The following is a 27,929-nucleotide window of genomic DNA, read 5'->3' on the forward strand; positions in this document are numbered from 1 at the left end:
AAACAAAACATAGCTGTTAATCCACTAGTAACCCTAAGGCATCCACCAAATAGGCAGGGAACTGCTGGAACTCTCTGGGGTCAGAGATGCCAGCAAGCACCACATTTTATATGCCCCCTCCAGCTTCATAGTGCAGATGGGAGCAGGGTCCAGGCACTCTAGTCAACTTAGTAGGGCTGCCCTAGCAAGTCCCAGGTTCCTAGCCCACAACAATTCCGGCTGTCCCCTGAAGGTGCCCACCACAGCCCCAGCTGTCCTGCCAAGGTAACCCCAGAGCAGCATACTCCTGGCCCATGTCTGCTCCACTCCAACCAGCCAAAGCTGCCAGACATACCAGTCTACACAGAGGATGCTCCTAACTCATGGCCACTTCTTTAAGACTAAAAGAGGGAGGTAGCTATTCTAATTCACAGGACGGACACACACACACACACACACACACACACACACACACACACACACAAACAAGAGGAGGAGACACAGGAGTATGTTCCAGACAAAAGAAGATAAAATCCTGGGGTGGGGGAGGGGGGACCTTAATGAAACAGAGATAAGTAATTTACCTGATAAAGAGTTCAAAGTAATGGTCATAAAGACACTCACTGAACTCAAGAATGAACAAACTTCAACACAGAGTTAGAAAATATAGGAACCAAAGCTGAAGAATAACTGAAATGATATAGAAGAACAGGTCAGCATCTGGCAGAGTAGAAACTACCTAATCAGAACAGCAAAAAGAAAAAAGAATTTAATTTTTTTACATATATTTAAAAAAAATGTTTAATGTTTATTTTTGAGAAAGAGAGAGAGAGCACGAGTAGGGGAGGGATAGACAGAGAGAGGTAGACACAGAATCCGAAGCAGGCTCCAGGCTCCTAGCTGTCAGCACAGAGCCCGAGGCAGGGCTCGAACTCATGAACCGTGAGATCATGATGTGAACCGAAGTTGGGTGCTTAACTGACTGAGCCACTCAGGCGCCCCAAGAAAGAAGAATTTTAAAAAATGAGGGTGGATTTAGAGACTTCTAGGAAAATATCAAGTATACAAATATTCACATTATAGGGGCCCCAGAAGGAGAAGAGAGAGAGAAAGGGGCAGAAAACTTATTTGAGGAATTGATGGCTGAAAACTTCCCTAACCTGGGGAAAGAAACAGACATCCAGGTCCAAGAATCAAAGAATCCCAAACAAGATGAACCCAAAGAGACCCAAGCCAAGACATTATAATTAAAAAAAAAGCAAAAATTGGGGTGACTGGATGGCTTAGTCAGTTATCACTACCTAACTTCTTTATAAAGCAACAACAATCAAGACAGTGTAGGGGCACCTGGGTGGTTCAGTTGGTTGGGTGTCAGCTCTTGATTTTGGCTCAGGTCATGATCCCAGGGTCGTGGGATTGAGCCCCGAGTCGGGCTCTGAGCTGAGCATGGAGCCTGTTTACAATACCCTCTCCCCCACCCCTGCTCACATGCACATGTGCTCTCTCTCCCAAATTAAAAAAAAAAAAAAGAAAAAGGCAGGGTGGGGTTGGCATCAATAGAATATATATAAAGATACAGAAGCCATCAGTGGAGAAACAATAGCTTTCTTCAAATGCAGTGTGTGAATGACTACATGTCTATAGGTAAAATAATAAAACTTGACCTAGACCTTCTATCTATATTTCATACCATATACAAAAATTTCAAAAAGGATCATAGATGTGAATATAAGACTATTTTCCCCTAGTAATACTTTACCTAAAATTAACTACAATTTGTTAGTGCTGCCAATTAAATATTCTTGCTTGCATGTTTTCAGATACAATTACTGAGCTAATACAACTTCCAGGTGTCTTCCTATTCTAAGTTCTTAAAGAGCTCTTTCATTGCTGTTATCTCAACAAGATTCCATCAATTCCTTTAACAACAGTGTAATCTGAAACATATCAAAAGATAATTCTAAAAATGATTATGAAAAATTTGGAGGTTTTTACCGATTGCTGTTTCTGGCATTGCAAAGAGAGACTTCTCAGTAGCCACTCGGAATTGCCCATGAACTGAGACACCAACTCCCTAGGAAAATAAGGCAAAAAGTTGTTTTAAAATGCTGAAAAACAAACAAACAAACAAACAAACATAGACTCATATACACACAAACATTTTAAACCAAGTAAATTATATTCCACAAGAATTTCTTTTAGGGGATACACTGGAGGAAAACCCTGAAACACATAATTTCAGGAGAACTTACTGGACAAAAAACATATGGGTAGCCGTGATATGTGGAATAGATTTGTTTTCAATCAGTATTTTTTGCTATGTTTCATGCCCTCTTCCCCCATTCCCTCTCATTTCAAATCAGATACAGCATTACAGAACAGTGACTCTTCCCAGAACCACTGAGTGCTGCTGTTGGCGGGACCATTCATCAGAGGAGCACAACCAAGTTATTCTAGCTAATTTCAATAGCTTTAAATAGAATATTAACACATTTTATTCATTCACCTATTTCATGGTTTCATTTATTGTGTATTTCAGAATATTGGCAACACTGTTTTTATCAGATACAACATTTAACGGCCAACTATACAACTTCTAAAAAATGATTACTGAACACAAGTTTTAGAAAATAAGATCTGGCTGAAAGTCTCTGATTTGTTGAATGTCACTGAAAAGGGCAAACTTAATAGTCATCTTTGAATAAACATATTTGAAAAAACATATTTGAATACAATGAAATAAGAGGTACACGTGTAATGACTAAGTATCCAGTTCATGTCAGTGCTCACACTATACACATTTCCTATGTTGTGTTCTTTTTACATTATTCAGAATTTCTGTTAGATTGTTTTAGTTCTTCTCATTCTTGGTTCTTTCTAACCAGTGTACTCTTCATCATCACAGTATTAAAGGAGTTAAAACATATAAAGTGTGTGGAACAATGCCAGGCACTTAAGAGTTCTATAAGCATTAACTAAACAGAAAGAACCTCACCTCTATCTGGTTCTTCTAATCTTTCATTACAATTTCTTCAACTCTTTGAAGTGTTTTCATACTCAGTTTTAAGAAAACACTCAAAAACATATGCAATTTCTTATAAATTTTATGTTCTGTATGCTAAGCTTAAATTTTAGAAAGCCATGCAAATAAACACGGAAGTGAATATAATTCTTCAGCCACCACCTACATCTTTTGGTGTCAACATTTATAAGTTAAATCTACAATGTTCGATACTCTTTGTACAGGTAAATATCATCGTTATAGGTATTCTATCATGACACAGTCAACTGACAACACTGACCTAAATTCAATTGTATGTATTCCAAGATCACAATCTTACAAATTTTAATGAAAATAGAACATTACTAGTTTCATTAATAATTTATTATACTATTTTAAAAGTCCTTGCTTCATATTCTACTCCCCACTTCAGTTTATCAAATTGTAGATGAAAGTTATCAGTGTTCAGGAATGTCTTGCTAAGAACTTAGAGTTGGAATGGACTCCCAGTTTTTGGACTTTGTTCTTTTGAGTACCCAGACTCAGAACTGCCTTCCTCTCGGGTTGCACAGTAGGTAGATCTCCAGGCCTCACTGACTGACCCTGTTTCAAACCATACTCCTCTGGTTATTGCCTCCTACCTCTTTTAATTAACCCTGAATTCCACAAATAGCAAGGACTATAACCCCCTTTATTAAATCTGACCATAGCCCCAATCCTAGTCTCCTCTCTTTTTTCCAAATAAAGTTATTAATTTGGTATGTAACCCTTCAGATTTTTTCCCTGTGTATCTCTAACACATATTTGAACAAACATGAATATTTATATGAGATACACACACACTTCAAACTGATCCATGGCATGCAAGGTATACATAGTATGGCCCAGCTCACCTCTGACCTCATCTCCCATCACACTTGCTGTGCTTATTCCACCAGCCACAGGGCCTTCATGCCATTCCTCCAAAATTCCAAGCCTTTACAATTTCAATTAATCATATAATTTTAAAGTGAGGAAAACATACTAAAGAAGAATACTACCTGCCCCATTGCTGCCCTTTCTCTATGGGAAACTTCTCTGCCCAGAGACTTTGCCCTTCCCTGAGCGGTAGCTGAACTAGGGATGGGCACCCAATTGAGGCACCTTACACCAGAACTGTAAGGCCCATGGAGCAAAGGGGGAGAAAGAAAAGTGCATTAGACAAGATTCTCACTGTCAGGTATTTAAACTAAAAAATGGTGGGCAGCTGTGAGTTGATGACAGCCAAAGCTTAAAGGTCATTTGAAATTTGAGCCAAAGACATGTGAGCCAAGTTAAAGCAGAAACTACATAGGGTGAAGACAAATAAATGGAGAAGGCTGCATGCAGCCTGTACAGCACAGAGAACAAAGCAAACATACAAAAAGCAGCGGAGACAGTTGGAGAGAAAAAATGACAAACATACTACTTAAATTTGCCTCAAGTCCACACTTGCAGTTCAAGTAGCTACGCTACAGATTTTGTCTATGGGTTCCTGTGTAATCGCTGTGCTTGTCTAATAACTGCTCCATTCTCTTTTCTGCATGTTTCATTAAGTCCATGTTTTCAATTAAAAAAGTCTCTCACCACATTTTTGATTAGAACCAGATCTACATCCTGTCAAGCTTCAGCATCACACAGTATAAGCTGCCTTGTGCCCTTTTTCCTGCTAACAGAGCTCATCCCTGACTAGTCATTTCCATTCTATCTCCTGAAATCCTCCTTACTTGGCAAGAGAACCACCTAACAGCCCAACTTCTCTATACAGGGCCTTATCTACCTCTTGATATCAATAGAGAAAGAAATTTATGAGCCCCATATTCTTTGATCTAGAAACTACAGATCCTGTACTCATTGATTCAGTGCTTTATCTTGTTGTTACATGATACCTTTTGTTTCACCCATAGCTGAAAAAACAATGAATGAAATCAAACACTTCAAGATTTTAGAAAAAATTAATAATGACAAGCTTTCAGAATAAGAGATCCTTGCCATAAGTACCATTAAGAGCCAATTTTAAAAGCCTTTCAATTAAGAGGAAAGCTGGGAAAATGCAAGCCACCTCGCTTAGAGATACTACAAATATAAATGCTGATCAATGTTCAAAGGGATATAGCAACTACATGGCAGATTCATATCTAAATTTTGTATCTTATATAAAAGAATCCATTATAGGTTGTTTACAATAAGCTCTCCCTTGAATCTTTAAAAATTTACTGTTATATAAACTCCTTTGCTAGACTAAAAAGGCTTCAAAGTCTTCAAATTTTATTGGATTAATGGTTATACTGTACAGATTTATTCCCCAAATGTAAGATATCCTTCTTATTCCTGACTCTTCTCAAATACTCCCCCTGCATCCTTCCAAACCCACTAGTCAAATCTCATTTCATCTAACTGGACTGTATCTGTAGCATTTGGCAGAGCTGTTTAGTCCCTACATCAGGAAACACTTAACTTGACTTTGACATACCATCACTCTCCTGGTTTTCCTTGTGTCTCATTAATTGTTCTTGTTCTTCTCCTTGACACCAAAATGTTGATCTGCCCTCCTCCCCACCCCCCCACCCCCAATGATCAGATGTCTTTCCTCTGTTCCACTTCACCTGTACTCTCTTTTTTCTACATTTGTTGCCTAGGTGATCTCTTCCAAGAGCCCCAGGAATTTAAGCACCATAACACTAATGACTTAAATTATTTCTCCATCCTGATTTCTCTAGAATTGCATACCTAGCCACCTATTTCACATCTCCATTTGAAGCTCTAGTATTTTTCTCAATGTTCATACATCAGAAATAAATCTCTTGATTTATTGAGAAATAAATTGAGAAATAAATCTCCTTAAATGAGTGGCTCCCTCAGTAAATAGCACCACCATTCACCCAGCTGGTCAGGCCAAAAACCTCAGCATCATCCTCTTTCTTTCTGATCTCCCAATCTCATCTATGAACCTGTCTAGATAGTTCTTACCTCAAAATATACTTTGGATCAGGCCACGGTTCACATCTCCACTGTAACAGCCCAAGTTGAAGTCACTACTATCTCTGCCTGGGCTAGTCTTGCTTCTGTTCTTGCCACAATCCATTTTCTACCCAGCAGCCAAGAAAGCTTATTAAATAAATGTAAAGTTAAAGTTTTCTCCTGCCCAAAATTCTCCAGTGACTTCCCATCACATTAAAGTATTACCAAATTTCCTCCTCACGGCCAATAAGGCTCTATGTGATTTGGTCCCTTTTTAGCTCCCTCATCTTAGAGTTTTACCATTTTCCACATTCCTCACTTTCATTCAGGTCAGGCACATTGGCGTGTTTTTTGTTTTTTAATAACTTTCTTGACATAGAATACACATTCAAAAGTATACAAATAGTAACAAATGATAAGTATACAGGTCCAGTGGGTTATCCCAAAGTGAACACACCCAAGTAATGAAAATGCAGATAAAAATTATCAGAAATTATTTTATGCGCTCTGTCAACTCATTATTCCTTCTATCCTTCAGGCAACTACTATCCTTCCAACAAAATAAGATTTATGTTTTCTGGTTTTATATTGATATAAATAGGATCATAGAGTATATACTATTTATCTTTTAGTCAACATTCTGTGAGATTCGTTCATGTTGTGTGTAGCAATTTTTTTTCATTGTACAGCAGTCCTTTGTATGGATAATTTATTGATCTATTCTATAAATAGCTAGTTAGGTTTTCTAGTTTGGGACTATTGCAAATAATGATTCGATGCCATTCTTATGCATATCTTTTGGTGCGTAAGTGCATACATTTTGATGGGGTACATATACCAGGGAGTAAAACTACTGGGTCAAAGGACACTAATTCAATCAACTTTAAAAAAATAACAATTTTCAGGGTACGTGGGTAGCTCAGTCAGTTGAGTATCCAACTTCAGCTCAGGTCATGATCTCACGGTCGTTGGGTTTGAGCCCCGTGTCGGGCTCTGTGTTCCCCTCTCTCTCTCTGCTCCTCTCCAACTCACATTCTCTCTCTCAAAACTAAACATTAAAAAAATTTTTTTTAATAACAATTTTCCAAAGCATTAGTACCAACTTTGTACTCCACCAGAAGTGAGTTTGTTATTTCCTATCCTCACCAATATTTGAATTGGTCTTTCATAATTTTAGCTATTTTAACAAGGATATGTTAATATTCCATCGTTACTTCAATTTGCATTTCCTTGATGATTAATGCAGTTGAATGTTTTGTTACATTTATTTGTTATCTGGATATCTTTGTGATAGGTCTATTCTCATCTATTGCTCATTTTTCCATTGGATTTTTGTATTGATTGTAGAAATTCTTTATGCATTCTGTATATGATTCCTTTACCAGACATATGCATTCCAGGAGCTATTTTCTAGTCCATGGTTTGCCTTTTCACTCTTATTGATGACTCAGAATGCACAAAGTTCTTAGTTTTTAAATGTGTTATTTTTGTTTATGGTGCATTTATGTATTATTTAAGTAATCCTTCCCTACCCTTAAGACACAGCCATAAGTGTATGTTTCAAATATTCAGAAATTTCTAGTTATTATTATTGAGTGCTTTCTTAATTCTATTGGGGCCAGAGTCTGGAGATTAATCCTTTGAAATCAATTCTGTAAGACTAATTCTGTGACCAATTTTGGTAACTGTCCCATGCACACATGAAATGAACACATCTGCAGTTACTGAATACGTGTCAATTGCATCAAGTTTATTACACAATGTTCAAATTACGTGTATGCGTGAAAAATATGTGTGTGTATATATGCACTTACACTGAGCTGTTTTCTGCTCCAGATTGTGGTTTTGTCTATTTCCCCTCTTAGGACTTTCTACTTTTTAGCATAAAAATGTTTGACAATATCATACCAGTAGAGTTATTTCAGATAGCCAGGGGTTTGTTCCCATAGTTTCTCAGTTTTAACACTACTGTCATATTGTATGTTATGGAACTCATTAAGTATAACTCAGTTCAGCTTCATATTCAGTTATAAACTGAGATTTTTAGATAAATATTTATAAAATAGTTTTCTATAGTTGATTAAGGTCAATAAAATTTTCAGAATCTGACTTCAGTGATCTTAAGAGGGTGAAGATCTGAACAGAGTTTAACAGACTGAACTAAGCCCTACCTGCTAAGGAAACAAATAATGGAATTTAGGGCTTGCCAAACTGGGCCCCTCAATGCAACACCCTAGGAGTTAAGGTGACCTGAATCCAGACCAGCCCTCACCTGGAGTGAAGCCCAGCTACACATCCTTCCATCCCTGACGGGATCTAGATGATTGGAATTACTAGTGCTCTCAACCTAGACACCTGCTAGAAACAAAGGCACATCTTCCTTGAAGGAAGATAATGTCATCCTAGGACTCAAATAACAGTTAGAAGTAACTAGCCCCGATTAGAAATAATCCAACATATAAGAAAGGACCACATGACTAACACCAAAGAGAAACAATACACAGCAGATTCACAGGGCATACAAATTTGGATTTGTTATAGCTAACCATTCTATAACTATGAAATGTCCTTCTATATCAAATAAGTTTGTCATAAAATTTACCTTGTTATTAAAATATGTCAACTGTCTTTTAGTTTAGTGGTGGTATGGTATCTATTTTACATTTAACCCTTCTGTGCCTTTTATTTATGGTGTCCCAAGCACTCGGACATTCTTTTTTACTTTTATTAATAGTAAACAATCATCACTGCAGTACTGTGCTCACCTTGTGCTAATAAAGTAAAATGAATTTGATCCATTTTTACAACCTAGTATAAAAATGCTAATAGGGACAAACAAAAAACAACTAAACAATATATGAACATAGTCAAACTCATACTGCCATAAGAATAACAATTACTTATTTAAATTTTATAATCTTTAAAGGCAAAATTTAGGCAATCTAAGACTTTTTTCATTAAGAGACATAGATGAGTTTTTAGACTGATAGATGGAAAAAGCTGACATAGCTTTATTTAAGGCTTTTTACAAAGATCTTAGAATTACTTAAAAAGCACAGTTAAATTCTTTACAATGCAAACATGTTAATTAGCAACTAGAAATAAGTACCACTTATATATTTCCAGATAATATTACTATTTGAGACAAAAACATTGTAAAAATTGATAATTACAAGAATATTTAAAGTTAACCTAAGATATAGTCAACCATTCCATTATTATATTTATTTTTTTATGTTTATTTTTGAGAATGAGAGAGAGATAGAGAGCGAGCAGGGGAGGGGCACAGAGAGAGGGAGACACAGAATCCGAAGGAGGCTCCAGGCTCTGAGCTGTCAGCACAGAGTCCAACACATGGATCCAACTTGTGAACAGTGAGATCATGACCTGAGCCAAAGTCGGACACTTAACCGACTGAGCCACCCAGGTAGTCCCCATGATTTATGTTAATGGCAAGATTATTCTCTCCACAAACAAACAAGGACACATGTGGAACAATTTAATTTGGTGCTTGAAAAAGAAATGTTCCAGATAATAGTATTGTATTAGTGTTAAATTTCTTGATTTTGGTGTCTTTATTCTTAGGCAATACGCACTGAACAATTTAACAATAGTTATCACGTCTCTAACTTTCTCTCAAATGGTTAAAAAAATTCTTCACAGATAGATGCAGAAGAGAGGAAGAGAGATGATAAACATATGTGGAAATAACAGGGAATATGACGAATACATAGGAGTTCTCTGTACTGTTATTGCATCTTTTCCGTAAACTTGAAGTTGTTTCACAATAAAAATGCTTTTCTAATTAAAAAAATAAATTAAAATTAAAATTAAATGTTACAGAGTAAACAGCCAACAACCACCGTTAAGAAAGCAACTAACCGAGAAAGGCACACAATGGGATGATGTGACTAATGCTTATACAAAGAGTCATGGATTTAAATTCTAATCAGGGAGAATGTGGAAGCTCCTGCCCAGAATGAACACTGCATCACAGTATCGGAGAGTATGTGAGAGTCCTCTCTCATCATCATTCAGGGTTTGAAACAGTGCTTTCAAATAGGTATAAGTTTCTGTTAGAAATTCAAACAGGTTTTTCATTGTACATTACTTCACTATAGTATAAAAAGTTAATATCATAAATATACAATACGTTTCATAATGTATCTCTGGGACCACATGCATTAGATTAGCAGTCTGATCAGCAGTCTCCACAGTGAAAACAAAGACTTTATTATGCTTCTCTCATTAATATTAATAGGCTAGTACTGCATATTAATGATACTAATACATTGATTACATAATGTTAATGTATTTTAACTCCCCCTGCTTTGGATGCACAATTCATATTATTTCTGAATGAAAATTACATTCAGCAGAACCAAACAATCGAGATAAAAATATTTATTTAGATATTAACAGTCTACCATTCTTCAGGTATAGTTTTACTTTAAGTAAAAAAGCCAGAGGGATACTTGAAAGTTGCTAAGAGAGGAAATCTTAAAGCTCTCATCACAAGAAAAAAAAAGACTTTTGTTAACCATTTGTGGTGATGGATATTAAATTATTGTGGGAATCATTTTGCAGTAGATACACATTCCAAATCATTACACAGTACACCTAAAACTAACACAACGTTATAGGTCAATTATATACCAAGGATTTCCATTAATTCTGTAAAGCATATTAACTAATGTCCATATTAACTAGCACCTGAAAACTACTCTCTGGCTACTTTTTGATACAATTTCATACTACAATCTGTGGAATTTAGGGTTTATGAAATGTTAGTCATATGTATTTCTAGTCTGTTTATGCCAGTCGTACTTGTATAGTAAGTATGTGCTTTAAATAAAATTCATTGTAAACTGATAAGAGTATAAAAATAAAGAGTTGGTTCTATGAGAACCAGGTTGAATACTCCAGAAAAATATGAAAAAGACAAGTCACTAAAAAAATTTGGTATAGGGGAAAGAGAGTAATTATTTCAACTGGCTTTATCTTTAGTAATATTGTTATTCTAAAACTAGTATATGTATTAGGACACAGCAAATCTGTAACAGTGTTAACATTATTTAAAAAAAAAGATGTTTAATATAAAAAAGATACCAATATCAAAGAAGTAAAAATCTAAATTTGAATAGATGTATTAACTCAGGACCTATCTTCTCATAAAAACAAGATCTGTATTCTTAGTTCTGTTCACTGAAAGAGTGTAGAAACAATCATCAACTTAACTAATGCCCAGGCTGTTATTGCTAACTACCATTTTCTACTAGAAGTAACCAGAGCTGTCTTGGAGAAACAGCTGACTTTCAGGTCTGGGGAATGCAGCATACAAGAGGAACCTAGGATATGCTCTTTACCACAAAACAAACTATCAAAGACTTCTGGGGCACAGTAGCCAACTTGAAATTTCCCATGACAAGGCCATTCTTCTAATTTGCCTCTTCTGGACCCCTTTTATTCAGTGCCTTTTATAGGGTCCTTGTTCTGCCCCTGGCCAATAAACATTGGGTGTTTTTTGTTTTAGGATTCCATTCTGGACTTACTTTGGTTGTCACTCTTTCTGTCACATTTCCTTGCATAATCTTTTCTATTGTCAAGTTTTCAATACAAGGCAGCTCTAAGAAAATGAATTTCTGAAAAAAAATCCTCAGATTCTACAAAACTGCACAGAGCTTACAGGAAAAATAGAGTTTGGGCAGTCTGCTCAAAACCTACGCAACTTTGTAATCTGAATGCTAACAGAAACTGTAAATGGTCCCAGGGACCTGATCTAGATCACCCAGTCAGGCATCTCATTATAAACAAAGAATACCAGAGCAGATATTTAAAATGCACAAAAATAAAGTGGAAACAATGGCAATACTTTAATCAGGGCAGGACCAGCAGGTGTGGAGAACAAAGCAGGTAGAAGTGCAACTAAAAGCCAGTGGGGCTGCCCTTAAACATCCAAGTGCCGGGTGTGTGTGTGTCAGTGTGTGTGGGGGGGGTGGGGTATGGGGGGGTAGCTCTGGGTGGAAGCTGCCCAACAAGTATTTAATTTTCTTAAAATATAGACAAGAGAATTCCTATTCACTGTACATCAACAGATCTAAGCACTTTTTTCCTGCATAGCTGATGATTATATATTTATTGCCACTATCCTATCTCCCCTTGTCTAGAAAAAAACCCTGCATATGAACCAACACAACTTTTACATTATTGCTAACATGATTTCACCACTTACCAATCACTTATGAGCTTATTCATGATCCAGAAGCACACACTGTAGAGCATACTGTGCCTACACGAGTCCCAAACTGAACTTCTTGCCCAGGCAACACCCTGATTTTCAGACTTGCACAACCAACACTTTTGTTCAGACACAACCCACCCATGTGGATAGTCCACAGGCATTTCACATTTAACAAGCCCGAAATTAAACTCACTTCTGTTCACCCTCCCGTCTACACCACCTGCCATTCTTCCTCCAAAATTTCAGTGAACAGTCCAACCTTCATTCGAGTGCCCACACTAGACCTGGAACTCAAGCTTGCCTCCTCCTCCTCTTTACCCTCCCATGTTCTAGCCCTCATCAAATCCCAAGTCTCCTAAATATTGCCCATAAATCTAATTTTCAGGTCCTTGATGCTACCCTAGTCCAAAATCACCATAATCTCTCACCTGGATCCCTACAATAACTTGCTAAACAATCTCTTTACTTCCAACCCTAACCCCCTCCAATCTGTTCTTCCCACAAGAGACTTATCTTTCTAAAATGCAAACCTGATCAAGCCATCTCCCCATCTAAAAGCACTTTAAAGGCTCTCCTTACTGATTTTAGGATAAACTACCCAACATAGCTTATATAAAAGGACTGATCTAGCTTCTTGTTTACCTTTCTGGCCTCAGACATTAACCACTATCTCCTTCACACTCCAAAATCCAGGCACACTGATGTTTACCCAAATACACATTCTCTCATCTCCTTTTACATGTCTCTATCTTCTCATTTTGCCCACTGTCCTTCCACACTACATCAACCCCTTATACACATTAGCAATCATATTTCTCCACTATTCCCAACTTGTTCTTTCCTGACTGCTGATAGAACTTCCTCCAAGATGCTTCCCCTACACCAGCCCTTTCACTAAAGTACTCACACATATTCACACAGTTGAGGATGGTACTGTTGTGTATTTCCAGAATACCTGTCCCTGCCTCTCTCTACTGGAAGCTCCATAAGGAAAGAAAACATATCTGCCTTGTTAACTATTTTAGCCCAGAGTCTAACCAGTATTTAGCACACATAGATTAACTTTTGATGGTTGGGTGAAATAGTGGAGAATAATCTCAAATAATGGCTAAAATCATAATGAACCTCTTGTTAACATTAAACCTCTTAAGTCAATATATCGGTAGGAGAATGAGCTCATTTTAAGGGCAAGAGGAGCTCCCTCCCCCTTTCTTCTTAGTGCAATAATCTGATGCCTCAATAAGGAACTGAGCCCTCTAGACCACAAATCATTCAACCCAACATGGTGTATGGATGACATGGTAGATGAAACAGAGGCAGGGTCAGGATGGCACAGGGAGGAGGTGCCTGCCTCTTGACCAAGAACCTAGGGGAAATTCACAAAAACAAAATGAACCAAAATCCTACGAATATATCCACAGGAAAGGGCCAAGGAAAAAAGAAAAGAACTCCCTGTAGATCTGAGAATCTGCAAGTCTGTAGAAGTTGCCAAGAATACCCATACTCCTAGAAAGTCAAAGTTCTATACTGAGTTCTATATTGAGTCAGAACTCAATACCTTAAAATGGTGGATAAGGGAGGCAACAAAGCCAAGGTCCTGGTAAGGAAATACAAGCACCTCCCAATTCTGCCTTTAGATATCCCTGAGTCAGGGGGAAAAGAGTAAAGTGGAGAATCAAGGGTTCTATCTAAGAAGGCAGACAAGGGGTAAAATAGAGTTAAAAAGTATAGGAACTTCTGTTAGGGGATAATCCATTGCAACTTCAAAAATACAACCCAATGTTTACCTATGAAAAAGGCTGAGAAACTAAATGACCCTAAAAATTTACTATCAGAAATTGTGCAACTAAAAGCCATCCTAACTCTCCCCTAAAAAGGCATACGGAAATCATAGAATACCATAGGGAGAGAGGGAGACCCCACCCCTCTCTATCAAGACAAAGAGGATAATCACCCACACTGGAAGAAAGTTCAACATGAGCACAGATAAAAATGAATGCATATAAGCACATATTCTACACACTTTGAAATCCAATGGAAATTTCCTAATTCTTCCTTTCACAGCCCCTGCAGTCTCATACCCCTGTCTATGCCTTTAAACTTTAAATTTTCCATTATATTGATCATAAAGCCTTTTGCTAGCAGCATCTTAGGACACTTTGAGAGATACAACAATACCATACTGCACCATATTTTGAGTTGGGGGGGGCGAGCTTTATTTCTATTATAAAATGCATTGTGGGAAGAGAAGAGAAAGAAGGAATGGAGAAAAGGAGAAGAAAGGAAGGAAGAAAGAAAGAAATTTGAAATCTCTTTAAATCCAGTTCAGTCGAGAAGGAAATGGGGATGGAACTACACATACAGAGAAAATTTTAAAGATTTTTCTCTGTTCTATATCTACTTAAAATTAATATTGATTTTTAGGCATTTTCCTTTCTATATATACATATATATTAATGTGAAAAAATATGAATTTAGATGTTTAAACTAAAGGGAAAAGGAATTAAAAATATGTCTTTCTGGGAAACAGAATGACCTATTCTTTCAAATTGCTCATAATAAAAAAATTGTTAATCTATTGCAAAAACACTGGAATGACATAATCTTCAACAATTTTGAGCAACTAAGTGAAGAAGCACTTAGCAAACATTTTTTATTTTACCATAAACTAAAATATGGCGTAAAGTTTCAAATTTCTGAAATCTAAAACATAATGGAATATAGCCATCCCCTCTACAAAGTTTCATGCTACTTACTCTTCATGATAGAGAACATAAGTAAAATTGTTACTTTCCTGGATTGGGAAAAAAAAAGTTTATATAATAAAAAGAAAAAAAAAACACAAAAATAAAAGCAAGCTCTATGGTGCCATCTTTTGGATCATTCAAGTGTTCTTAACATGTTAGTAAGAATGCCCAATATTTTTTTTATTTTCATTTTTTTCCTGGTTCCTTCCACATTCACAAGGCAGCTCTTCCTTCAACATTTCCATTATTTTCCTTCCCTTTATTCTGCAGTATTTTTTCAGGGATTTTCTTCCCCAGTATTTGGACAAAGAAAGCAGGATCAACCCATGCGCAGTAACTGCCAACAAGCCAAGAAGTACATGTGGCCCGTTGATCCTACTTTCTAATCACAGCTGTTAGTAGAGTCCCTTCCCAAAATGATGTGCAAGATCTAAGCAATTCCCAGTGCCCAAGAGGCTTTATTTAGTTTGGTTCTACCACAAAAAGAGGGGTTTTCTTATAGTCCCAAAGACTAAATCTCTGAAACACTGAACATGGAATCTTTGAAATTCTGCCCTTTGGCCTCTACAACCTACTTAAATCCTTTCTTTTCTTGCCATGAAGGTACATTCTGACCTCTCACTTTCTTAAAGGCTTGTCTTTGGTATAGCCAGTGCCATGCAATTTTCCACTTTTTCTGTAATTATTTCATGTTTTTCCAAGTTTATTCAAGACCAAAAACATTTAAGACTTCTTTGTAACTGCACAGACACAACATAGATATTTGTAACTGATAAGAAACGCAGTTTCAGAAAACTTCATAAAGTACCCAAACACTTTCACTGAGGTGAGATTTTGTGCAATAGATACAATTTAGGCAAACACATCCCCAACCACTCAGTCTAAGAAAACCTTAACATTCCAGGTGCTTTTCTGAAGCTGTTGGAAGCAGTTTATTTATAAGTAGAAAAAACACTCTATGTAACAAGAAAAAATTCAATCGTTCTGTTGGTTAAAAAAGCTTGCTAATTCAAGAAACTAAAATAGTATATAACATAATTAAGAACATATTCTTTTGGGTGGAAATAAGTCTAAAAGTGTTATATGCAAATATTATATCCTAAACCTAGAAAGCTCCAAAATCCAAACATGATTTTGTTTCAATGAGTTCTGCCATATTACATTAATCATCTCACTTCTGATTAATAATGACTAACTTATTTTTAATAAACTCACATATCAATGATGCGTGTAAAATAGTCTACTCACCCCACCCATTGTAATTCCATGAATAAGTGCAACATATGGTTTCTGGCAAGAACCTAAAAGAAACAGAGCTATAATTAGTTACAATGTTTAAAATATATTCACTTTTTCAAAAATCACATATTACACTAACTCTGAATATTTTCCCTAGAAAAATTTTGTAAGAAATACCAAAGTAGCTAAATATATGGCTTGTAAAATATGTTTTTAAAATGTCGATTTCTACACAATCCTGATCATCTATTTAATTTAGCAATTCAACACTTCAATTTCAAACAAAATGAAAGCCTTTTATAGCTCAGCCATTGAAAAATGTAATTAAGATTTACTTTATAAGCCATGGCTGTTTATGTACACAGTTGTATTCAAAGGAATGTAATTTGTTTTCAATACATCTAAAGTATTTGGATACAAAGAGAAGTGCAGCATACAGTAAAAAGCAAGGACTGGGAGTCAAAAGACCCAGATTCTAGTCTCAGCTTTGTCATTAACTATATCCAACTATATTCAACATATATACTGGCATCAGATGTACCCCACCCCCCGACATGTACACACCTATATATTGGCAATTCAACACATATATAGCTTTTGGTATACATACACACACACACACACACACACACAAGTTAATGTATATGCACATATCATATATGTGTATGTGATACACATGTAAGTTTCCTCATCTATTAAACAATGAGAATATTAAACAATGAGAATATATGGCCTCAGAAGTTCCTTTCAGCTCAAAAATTCTGTAAAATTTTACTCTGTTCCTTTCCCTTTTTTCTTTTTCCTCTGAGAGGGGGAGTTGCTTATAATATAACAAAAATGTAAATCACTGAGCTTCTGTTACAGCTTGTTGCCAATATTACTTCCTTAGTGAAGACCACAAAAAAAAAAACTTCAGTTTTTTTGGTTTCTCTTTTGGACTTTATTTTTTTTTCTTTTTGATTGAAGTGTAGTCAACATACAACGTTCGTTATATTAGTTTCAGGTGTAAGACATAGTGACTCAACAAGTTTATATACATTATGCTATGGTCACCACCATTGTAGCTACCATCTGTTACCATGCAATGCCACTATAATACCATTGACTATATTCTCAATGGGCTGTACCTTTTATTCCTGTGACTTACTCATTCCATAACTGGAAGACTGTATTGCTCACTCCCCGCTTCACTCATTTTACCCATGCCTCTACCCTCTTTACCTCTGGCAACCATCAGTTTGTTCTCTGTATTTATGGGTCTGTTTCTGCTGTCTGTTTATTCATTTGTTTTCTAGATTTCACATATAAGTGAAACCATACAGGATTTGTCTTTCTCCTTTTTCATCTAGCATAATACCCTCCAGGTCCATCCATATTGTCACAGATGGCAAGATCTCATTCTTTTTTTAAGGTTGAGTAATATTCCATGTAACGTAGAAGGGTAAAACTACAGTTTTAACACAACTAGCAGTTCTGTAAATGTTTCCAATTTGCCAAATAAGCCATCAAAGCACAATTCCAGAATTAATTTAATTCTGATTTCATATTTGCAAGGACTTCCACAGCCTTCAGTCTTGAGCTAGAATTCCCTTAAATCTTGAACTGCAATTCCCTACAGAACTCTAATTCCCTAGAAACTATGGAAAGAAGTTTCTCTATTGAGATGGAGATACACAATCCCCCCATTTCAGCTCTAGATATATATATTTCAGACATAAAACATTAGAAGCTAATTGATGCAGTGCATAAAGCCACAATCTGTCAAATTCCTTATTAGCTAAAATAGGTCACTACAATGTATAGAAATTAAACCTTGAACGCTTCCTATTTTTTTACCCAACTGCTTCAAGGTTTTCTCCTATCTCCTTTTATTTAGTATAGAACTGCACTAATATAGTAGCCACTAGCCAAATGTAGCTATTAAATTAAAATTAATTACAGTTAAGTAAAATTTAAAATTCAGTTTCTTGCTCACACTAGCCCCATTTCAAGTTCTCATTAGCCATATGTGGCTGGTAGCAATCACGTTGGACAACACAGATACAGAATAATTTCATCATTGCAGAAAGTCCTATTGGATATCACTGGTATAAATTTTCAAAATGAGTAAGCCATTCTAAGTAAATCCGATACACAGAATTTGAGACTTAAAGAAGTGAGAGATGTCCATTCAATCCAGCTCACTGAGTTAAATCAAGAAACAGCCTCTTTTCCCCACTCCTACTTCAAAGATATATAAATTCTAGGAAAAAAAAAATTTTTAATGCACATCCAAGTTCAAAGCCAAACAAAGGATATCCATCAGTGCCATAACAAACCCAAAATCAATAGCTGAGGAGAAGCTACAGCCAATAATTGTGAGTGAGCATGTATTTATTTTAAGTCAGAAAGAAATTCTAAGGGTGCCTGGGTGGCTTAGTCAGTTAAGCCTCTGACTTCGGCTCAGGTCACGATCTCGTGGTTTGTGGGTTCGAGCCCCATGTCGGGCTCTGTGCTGACAGCTTAGAGCCTGGAGCCTGGTCTGGATTCTGTGTCTCCCTGTCTCTCTGCCCCTCCCCTGCTCACACTCTGTCAAAAATAAACATTAGAAAACAAATTTTTTTTAAATAAATTCTAGGCCATATAATTTATGAAATGGACTACCTGCATAAAAGCTCATGCTAGGAAGAGCTATTGGAGATGCAAAACATGACTAGAAAACCCATCTGCTGAGCCAGAAAGTCAATAAATTCCTTCCAGGAGAGGGAGAGAAAAAGCATGCTCAAGTACAGGATAACAAGCACCACCACTACCACTGCACAAAAAAATCAAAACACCCCTAACAAATTTGCAATAGAAGTAATATCCATAACCTGGTAAAATAAATAAATAAATAAATACATAAATAAATAAATGTCTACAAAAAGATAATACTAAAAATTAAAATTGTAAAAGCTTTCCCATGGACATCAGAAATAACACTACAATCATTCAACATTGTAATGGAGGTCCTATCCCCAAAATATAGGAAAATTCATAATATAAAAACTGTAGTGGGGCGCCTGGGTGGCTCAGTCGGTTGAGCGTCCGACTTCGGCTCAGGTCATGATCTCGCGGTCCGTGAGTTTGAGCCCCTCATCGGGCTCTGTGCTGACAGCTCAGAGCCTGGAGCCTGCTTCACATTCTGTGTCTCCCTCTCTCTCTGACCCTCCCCCATTCATGCTGTCTCTCCCTGTCTCAAAAATAAATAAACGTTAAAAAAAAATTTTTTTTAATAAAAATAAAAAAAAAAACTGTAGAGACAGAGGTGAAAAAAAATTATGTGCAGATGGTATAACTGCCTATGTAGAAAAGCCAAGAGAATCTATAGAAGTATCATTAGAATAACAAATTTCAGCAGGGCTGCTAGATTTAAGAACCAAATTTAAATTTCAAATCACTTCAATATGCCAAAGACAGTAAATTACAAAATTTAACGGTAAAAATTACAACTAAATGTAGTAACAAAAAAGTAAGCTACCTAAGAATAAAACTTAAAAAAAAAAAAAAAGCAGGAAGATCTTTATGAATAAAGTTACAAAACATTATTCAAGGATATAAAAAGTCAAATCTGATGAAAAGTTCCAAATTGGTTTAGGGTAATAGTTACCCAAGTTTACTAAAAGTTATTGAATTATGTATTTGAAATGGGTGAGTTTCATGGTACGCAAACTATTAACTCCACAAGTTTTTATGTGTTCATACAGATATGCCACACGCATAGATGGGAAGACTCAACGTGAAAGACGTCAATTCACCCTAACCTATAATTGTCATTCCAATCAAAACCTCAATGGAATCTTCTGTAGAGCCAGACAAAATAAAACTAAAATTCTAAAATTCATATGTAAGATTAAAAGCCTAAGTGTAGCCAAGACAATTCTAAAAGACAACAAAGGCAACTTACACTACTAGATAGAAACATATCTTACAGCTGTAATAATTGTGACATTGTAGTTTCATCATAAGTACAAATAGACCACTGAACAAAGAAGCCCAGAAACAGACCAGGTCACATATAAGAACTTGATACCTGACAGAGGTATCATTAACATCAGTGAAAAAGGCATGAAATTTACACATAAAAGAAATCACAACATCTGGCTTTCTAGCTGAAAACTAAAAGTTAAAGGATGTCACATGCAAAAAACCATCCCAAGTACATTAAAGACTTAGAGTACAAAGAAACAAAATATTGAAACTATTAAAAGAAAATATGACAACATCTTAATAACCTCAGTGTTGTTACATGGTTTAATGCAAAAAAGCATAAATCATAAAGGAAAAGAATATATGCGTTTCAACTCATCAAATAAAAACTTAGATATACCAAAAAATAACCTGAAGTAGCAAACAGAGAGAAGTATGTATAGTTTACAAAAACGAGGAATCCAGAATACATAAAGACCTACACAATCAGTAAGAAAAAGACAATCCAACGGAAAGATGAAGAAAGGATGACACTGAAAAGAAAATCTAAATGATTACTTAAGAAAACACCTTCTAGGGGCGCCTGGGTGGCGCAGTCGGTTAAGCGTCCGACTTCAGCCAGGTCACGATCTCGCGGTCTGTGAGTTCGAGCCCCGCGTCGGGCTCTGGGCTGATGGCTCAGAGCCTGGAGCCTGTTTCTGATTCTGTGTCTCCCTCTCTCTCTGCCCCTCCCCCGTTCATGCTCTGTCTCTCTCTGTCCCAAAAATAAATAAACGTTGAAAAAAAAGAAAAAAAAAAAGAAAAAAAAAGAAAACACCTTCTATCAGGGCGCCTGGGTGGCTCAGATGGTTGGGTGTCCGACTTCGGCTCAGGTCATGTTCTCACGGTTCATGGTTCGAGCCCCGCATTGGGCTCTGTGCTGACAGCTCAGAGCCTGGAGCCTGCTTCTGATTCTGGGTCTCCCTCTCTCTGGCCCTCCCCCCGCTCACGCTCTCTCTCTCTCAAAAATAAATAAATATTAAAAAAAAAAGAAAAGAAAACACCTTCAATCTCACCAATATGCAATGAAATACAAATTAAAGCCACAGTAAGATATTAAACATACAAAGTTTAACACAAAAAAATGATGGAAACAACATGCAAAAAATAAAGTCTTGTACTTTAGAGAAGAATCTGGAAACAGCTGAAGACCTATAAACTATGATCCATCCATTCTGCTTCTATTATTCCTAGAGAAACTTTTGTACATAGACACTAAGGGGACCATATCTGTATTAGTAAAAATTTGAAATAACCTAAAATATTAATTAATGTAGAACAGAAAAGTAATGTGGGATACATTCATAATACAGAATACTACCCAACAGTTTCGTTCCACGTTATTAAAAACAACTTATGCACTGGTATACATAGTAAGATGTTACTTCTATAAATTTCAAAACCACACAGTAATACTACTTTTGTTCATAAATATACAGTAAAAATATTAAGTATGGTCTAGTAGAATACACTAAAAACTAACGACAACAGTTGCTCCTTGAGGAGAGATAATGGTTGCTTCTGGGGAGAGAAAAGAATGGCACTAAGGAAAACAACAGAGCCAACTAAAGTATAAGTTTAAAACATGTAGTATTTTATCTCTTCTAAATACATCTTAAAACATCAAGCAAAAATAAAATATTAATGTCTGTTCATTCTGGCTGGTGGGTACACAATTATTTATTATATTATTCCCTGCAACTTAACATTTGAAGCACATGCTTGATAAAAGTACTGCTTCACTTCCAATGAAACTTGGAACATCAACTATAAAGGCATTTTCATCCCAGAGTTCCTGAAGAATTAGGAAACGGTACCTAATTTTACAGAGACAACTGAGGCCCAAGATTTTTGTTTTCTAAGAAAGCCAGCGATATAATCAGAATCCATGTTTTCATACTGAGTGTAGGACATACAGTAACTAAGTATAGCTTACTAATATTAAAGTATGAATTGTTCTGGAATGAGCAGTCAGAATAGTTTAATCAGCTTTATTTATGCCTGACATATAGTCTATGAAAGAGTAGAAAGAGTAATAAGAATGTCTACTGATTGTATCTTTAACAATTGACACTGCAGCTCATATCTTGATTCCATTTTTAAAGCTCTCAGAGGAACACACATACCAATGGCATTGTTCAGCCTATATTCTTCTCTAAAGAAATCTTGAGCTATCTTCTGGTTTGCCCTTCCAGCTTCTGAGATCACTACAAAAAAAAAGAAGAAGAAGAAAGGGAAAAAGATTGTAATTTTTTAATAAAGTGCTTTCTAGTTAACACTGTCAAAGAGAAAGAGAATAAACTTAAAATACTGTGATATTAAGTACCAGGGGAAACTCTAGAATGGTTTGTTAAAGTTTTGAAGTGCCCTTGCCACAGACACAGCCCCAGATCCATATTCAAAGTCAAAACTTCAAGGCAAAAATTCTTAAGAATTTCTTACAAAGTGCTATACCTAATTTAGAACTTATATATTGCTACCATTTTATTTTGACTATTTTCTATAGCACCCAAATAAAGATTTGCTGGATATACATTTCCAATGGTAACATATATTAACACAAAGTACATTATACATACACACAGAGAAATATAAGCACGTGTGTGCATGCGTATCCATGTACCCATACACACAGTACAATATATTCTGTCTAGTTAAATATTTCTGCCACATTCATTTCACCATGAAACACTGAGCACCCACTGTATTCCTAGTCCAGTCAATGTTAAGACTACTACCAAACCATTGTCTTCCATATACTGTAAGATTATATGCCTTTCCTCTTTAAGTCTTTTTAATGTTTTTTTAAGTGTCTTTTTTATTTATTTTTCAGAGAGAGACAGAATGCAAGCAGGGGAGGGGCAGAGAGAGGGGGAGAGACACAGAATCTGAAATAGGTTCCAGGCTCTGAGGTGTCAGCACAGAGCCCCATGCAGGGCTCAAACTCGGGAATGGCGAGATCATGACCTGAGCCCAAGTCGGACGCTCAAACAACTGAGTCACCTAGGCACCCCTTCTAAGAATTATCTACTAAAATACAAATTAAAATATAAACATATTTCTTCTATGGGAAAGAGTTACCTAAAAATTGTTGACTATAGGTATTTAGACTAATTCTAGAAAACTGATATATTTTCTTTCAAAATGTTCCAAATGTTGACTTCTTTTCCTTGTTTTTAAAAGAAAGATTTGGTGTCTATTTTTTGTCATTAATGGTATTTCACTGATATACGCATGCCCCCAAACCCTCATCTATTATTTCTTATTCAGTTCTTACCACTATTTAGCAATTCTAAAATGACAAAAGTGCAAATTATATTGCCTATGGAATGAAGCTGTTACCTCAAAAATCTTTGATTTCCTCTTTATCTTATTCTAATCAATTAATTCCATAGAAGTTAAAATTAAATGAATAGCGTTTAAAAAAATTTTTTTTTCTGAGTGCCCACTTATCATCTTGGACTAAATAAACATCTTTAAAGCAACTAAAATTCCTGGAATTGAAGACCACTTCTTTATACACATAAACTAAATCTGTAACTTGTAACTGTACCTCCAAATATCAATATATATATATACTTATATATATATACACTTACATATATATATTTATATATATAATATAAAGTTAAATGTGTATGTAAAAATAGCTCACAGTTAGAAGAAGCTAAAAACAATATGTAAGGTTCTGCCTATCTGTAAACTATGAAGATCATAGGCTCAACTCCACAATAAAGGTTAGCTCCATGCTGAAAAACATTTTTTTAAATATATTCATGTTGTGGGCAAAACAATAAATTCAAACACAATTCAGTTAACAAATCTATCTAAGCAACTGAAATTTTAACACTCAAGTTACTTTAAATTTAATAGGTATCTAAATGTCCATCAACTGGTGAATGGATAAAGATGTGGTTTATATATATAATGGAATACTACTTGGCAATGAGAAAGAATGAAATCTTGCCATTTGCAGCAATGTGGAGGGAACTGGAGGGTATTATGCTAAGTGAAATAAGTCAGGCAGAGAAAGACAGATACCATGTTTTCACTCATATGTGGATCCTGAGAAACTTAACAGAAGGCCATGGGGGAGGCGGAAGGTGGGAAAAAAAAGTTACAGAGAGGGAAGGAAACAAACCATAAGAGATTCTTAAATACTGGGTTGATGGGGGGTGGGGGAGAGGTGAAAGTGGGTGATGGGCAATTGAGGAGGGCACCTGTTGGGATGAGCACTGGGTACTGTATGGAAACCAATTTGACAATAAATCACATTTAATATTAAAAAAATTTAATAGGTACCTAAAATTATATCCTAAATCAAGCTTGTTTTTCCTATTCCAAATATAATAGAAACAGTACTGCCTTAACACAATACAAAAATAAATAAATAACACACACGATAAAAACTCAAGGAAAAAAAAACCATCCCTGAACTCTACCAATTTCATTACAAAGTGTAAAAACAGTTTCAGTATATATTAAATACTGAAATATCATCACCAGTGGTGATGATAAATACATGACTTTGATCCTGAGAATATACATTTCTTCTTTCTTTTGCCTTTAATAGTTATATGTATACAGATTGACCTAAAGAATTAGAAAGGAGAATTAATCTTTTTAACTCATTTCAACGTTTTTAAACATCTGTAAAAATACATTGACAATAGGATAAATGTATAAGTACATTCTTGCTTTGGGATCATGAACTGGGGAAAAGCACAAGCACAGTCAAGGAGATATGTGAAAGAATGTCATATTTGGACAATGACAAGTCACTCAACATGGCCAGATTGTCAGGTTATAGAACAAATTGAATTGCTGAATATCAGCTAACCTAAAATAAAAAGTGGACTCACACACCATAACTATACATTTTGTTTAGGATGATTTAGGTAGAAAGACAGGATATATGAAGAGCACATACATAGTTTAAAAAAATGCTATTCTCATTTTGCTAATATTAACTACAAAAGCTAAGACATTATAATAAAAAAAAATTCTAAGTAAAGCAAATTACAAAGTACTACAAAAATTTCCTGTTGGTTTTATCAGTTCTACTCAGGGAAAAAAGCATTTAGGTTAAGAGGAGGAAAAAGTTTTTACCTCTGATATCACCCCCAGAACAGAAAGCCTTTCCACCAGCTCCTTTTATAATGATCAGGAAAGTTTCAGGATCTTGTTCCCAATTCTATCCAAATTGAAAAGAAAATGGGAAAAGCATACTATAAATGAAAACTCATTTAAAAAATCTATATGCATTTATATACACATATGGATACACACATATACATGTATAGATAAATATATGTCAATACACATAAAGTACAAGCTTTATAAAGTACATCCAAAAGAATGGATCCTAACTTCATTTTCTTTTCTGACATAAATTGGAGACTATTCCAACAAAGTTGCTAGATGAATACACTTTGTGATCCAAATTGTATGATGATATCTGAAGAATCTTTGCCATGACAACTTTGAGACCAAGATGAAAGAAGATGGGCTTAAATATACATCCCAGAAGCTTATAAATCTGGTGAACAAATCAGTCCAAAGACTGTTGATAAACTGAACAAGAACCTTTCTATTGTGGTAATATAGGGCTCCAACCTACTGACAAATTTATAAGCAATAGAATGAAACCACAATACTGATTAAATCTTGAAGTGATTTGAGGTTGGCAGGGGCAACTAATAAATAATCAGGATGAAAGAATCAAGAGCCAAGGGCAATTCAAAAGACTATTCACTAAAACATCAGTTAACCAGAGACAAAAAATTAACAGGAGCTGTATAAATTCTACACTTGAGAATAAAAATATAAACACACAAGGAAGAGATGTAGCTGGATGGATGTGGCTGCCCAAAAGACTAATGCAATATTGGACTACATTAATAGAAATATGGCATTCTAACATGGAAGTTTCTACTTTCTTCCACTCTGGTCTACTCCAACCTGAAATACTTGATTTCTCTTTATTACATTTAAAGACATATTAGTGTCCCAAACAGACATAAGGAAATAGAAGACAGACTCATCAAATGAAAAATTAAGGAACTTGTAACCAGGGGAGAATTAGTCTTTGTGGCTGACCATATTAGGTACACCATTTCACTTCACAATAATCCTGTGAGATATTATAATCCCCATTTCACAGCTGAGGTAAATGAAGGACAGAAAGATGAACACTCCCAAGCTGAAGAGTTAATAAACAGAAGTCCAAGTTTCAAACAAAGTAGTCCAACTACAAGTCATGCTTTTCCACAGCACCATGCAGTTCACTTAGAATAGAAAAGCTTATAGTCTTCTCTAAGAATCGTGTCGAAATGCTGTCACATGGAATGTTAGATTTGTATACTCCTGTCCCAAGAGGCAGAACTATTATCACTGGTTAAAAGGTCAGAGAAGCAGAGTGGCAAAACACAGGAAGAAACTCAGAGTTATGGAAAAGTGGAAGGAGCTCTCAGGAGGTCATGAAGTCCCCGTCATTAGGGATGCTTCAAGATAATCACATAGGGAAAGGACGAAGACAAGAAATCAGTGGGGCTTGGGCACTGATCCCAAAGATTCCATGGAAGAGAATCCCAGAAATGTTCTTTTAGGATACATTCTTATTTATTTTTAATGTTTGTTTATTTTTCAGAGAGGAGAGGGAGAGGAAGAGGGAGAGGGAGAGGGAGAGGGAGAGGGAGAGGGAGAGGGAGAGGGAGAGGGAGAGGGAGAGGGAGGGAGAGGGAGGGAGAGGGAGGGGGAGGGGGAGGGGGAGGGGGGGAGAGAGAGAGAGAGAGAGAGAGAGAGAGAGAGAGAGCGCGCGAGCAAGTTGGGGAAGGGCAGAGAAAGAGGGAGATACAGAATCCAAAGCAGGCTCCAGGCTCTGAGCTGTCAGCACAGAGCCTGACACGGGCTCGAACTCATGGGGCCCAAGATCATGACCTGAAGTTGGCCACTCAACCGACTGAGCCACCCAGGTGCCCCTAAGGATACATTTTTTAAAGTATCCATATAATTTAAGGAAATCACAAACCTTTAGTTGTGGATAAATGTGCCGAATCATATTAAGGTTTAATGCATTTAGGAACTTTGGTCTGTTTAGTGTTATCACTCCTGCACAACCTCTTCTTTCCAGTAGTACTTCTCCTGCTGCATCCATGTGCATAGACCTTCTCTGTGTAAAAAAAGATTAAGCCTAGGATGAAATTCATTAAGATTTTGTCACAAGCCAATATTAAACGATACACAGGTATACCTCAGAGGTGCTGTGGATTCAGCTCCAGACCACCACAATAAAGCAAATACTGCAATAAATTCAAATGATTTTCCCCCAGTGCATATAACAGTTATGTGTGTCCCATGAACACAACTAGATAACTATCAGTTCATCCTAAATACCCCCAGAAATCAACCTGAAGGCTGACAGAACAAACTCCACAACTAAAGGGAGAGAAGAGGCCACACTATAGAAGCCAAGTTAAGCACATGCTTGATAATTATGTCAACCTTGCTTTATGACTGAATAAAGCTGACACTGTGCAAAGGGGGAAAAAAAAGGAATTTTGCTAGTAAATACTAATGATCATCTGCACTTTGAGTCAGAATCTTTGCTGGTGGAGAGTTTTGCCTCAATGTTGATGGCTGCTGACTGATCAGGGTGGAAGTTGCTGAAGGTTGGGGAGGCTGTGGCAATTTCTTAAAATAAGACAACAGTCAAGTCTGCTGTATTGAAGGACTCTTCCTTTCACAATTTCTCTGT

General features: G+C 36.1%; 1 protein-coding gene across 3 annotated transcripts in view; it reads right to left on the reverse strand.

Moving 5' to 3' along the window:
• HIBCH (3-hydroxyisobutyryl-CoA hydrolase) overlaps window positions 1-27,929 on the reverse strand; it is a 111,612-nt gene that overhangs the window by 36,455 nt on the left and 47,228 nt on the right. For all 3 annotated transcript variants that reach the window (XM_030328121.1, XM_030328120.1, XM_030328119.1), the window contains 5 exons: window positions 27,204-27,344; window positions 25,283-25,367; window positions 22,300-22,380; window positions 16,196-16,248; window positions 1,975-2,053 (listed from right to left, as the gene is read on the reverse strand). In XM_030328121.1, the coding sequence (XP_030183981.1) occupies window positions 1,975-2,053; window positions 16,196-16,248; window positions 22,300-22,380; window positions 25,283-25,367; window positions 27,204-27,335 (430 nt within the window). In that variant the 5' untranslated portion in view covers window positions 27,336-27,344. The remainder of the gene's footprint in view (window positions 1-1,974; window positions 2,054-16,195; window positions 16,249-22,299; window positions 22,381-25,282; window positions 25,368-27,203; window positions 27,345-27,929) is intronic.

This window comes from Lynx canadensis, chromosome C1, assembly GCF_007474595.2.
Source record: "Lynx canadensis isolate LIC74 chromosome C1, mLynCan4.pri.v2, whole genome shotgun sequence".
In the NCBI taxonomy this organism is placed as follows: Eukaryota; Metazoa; Chordata; class Mammalia; order Carnivora; family Felidae; genus Lynx; species Lynx canadensis.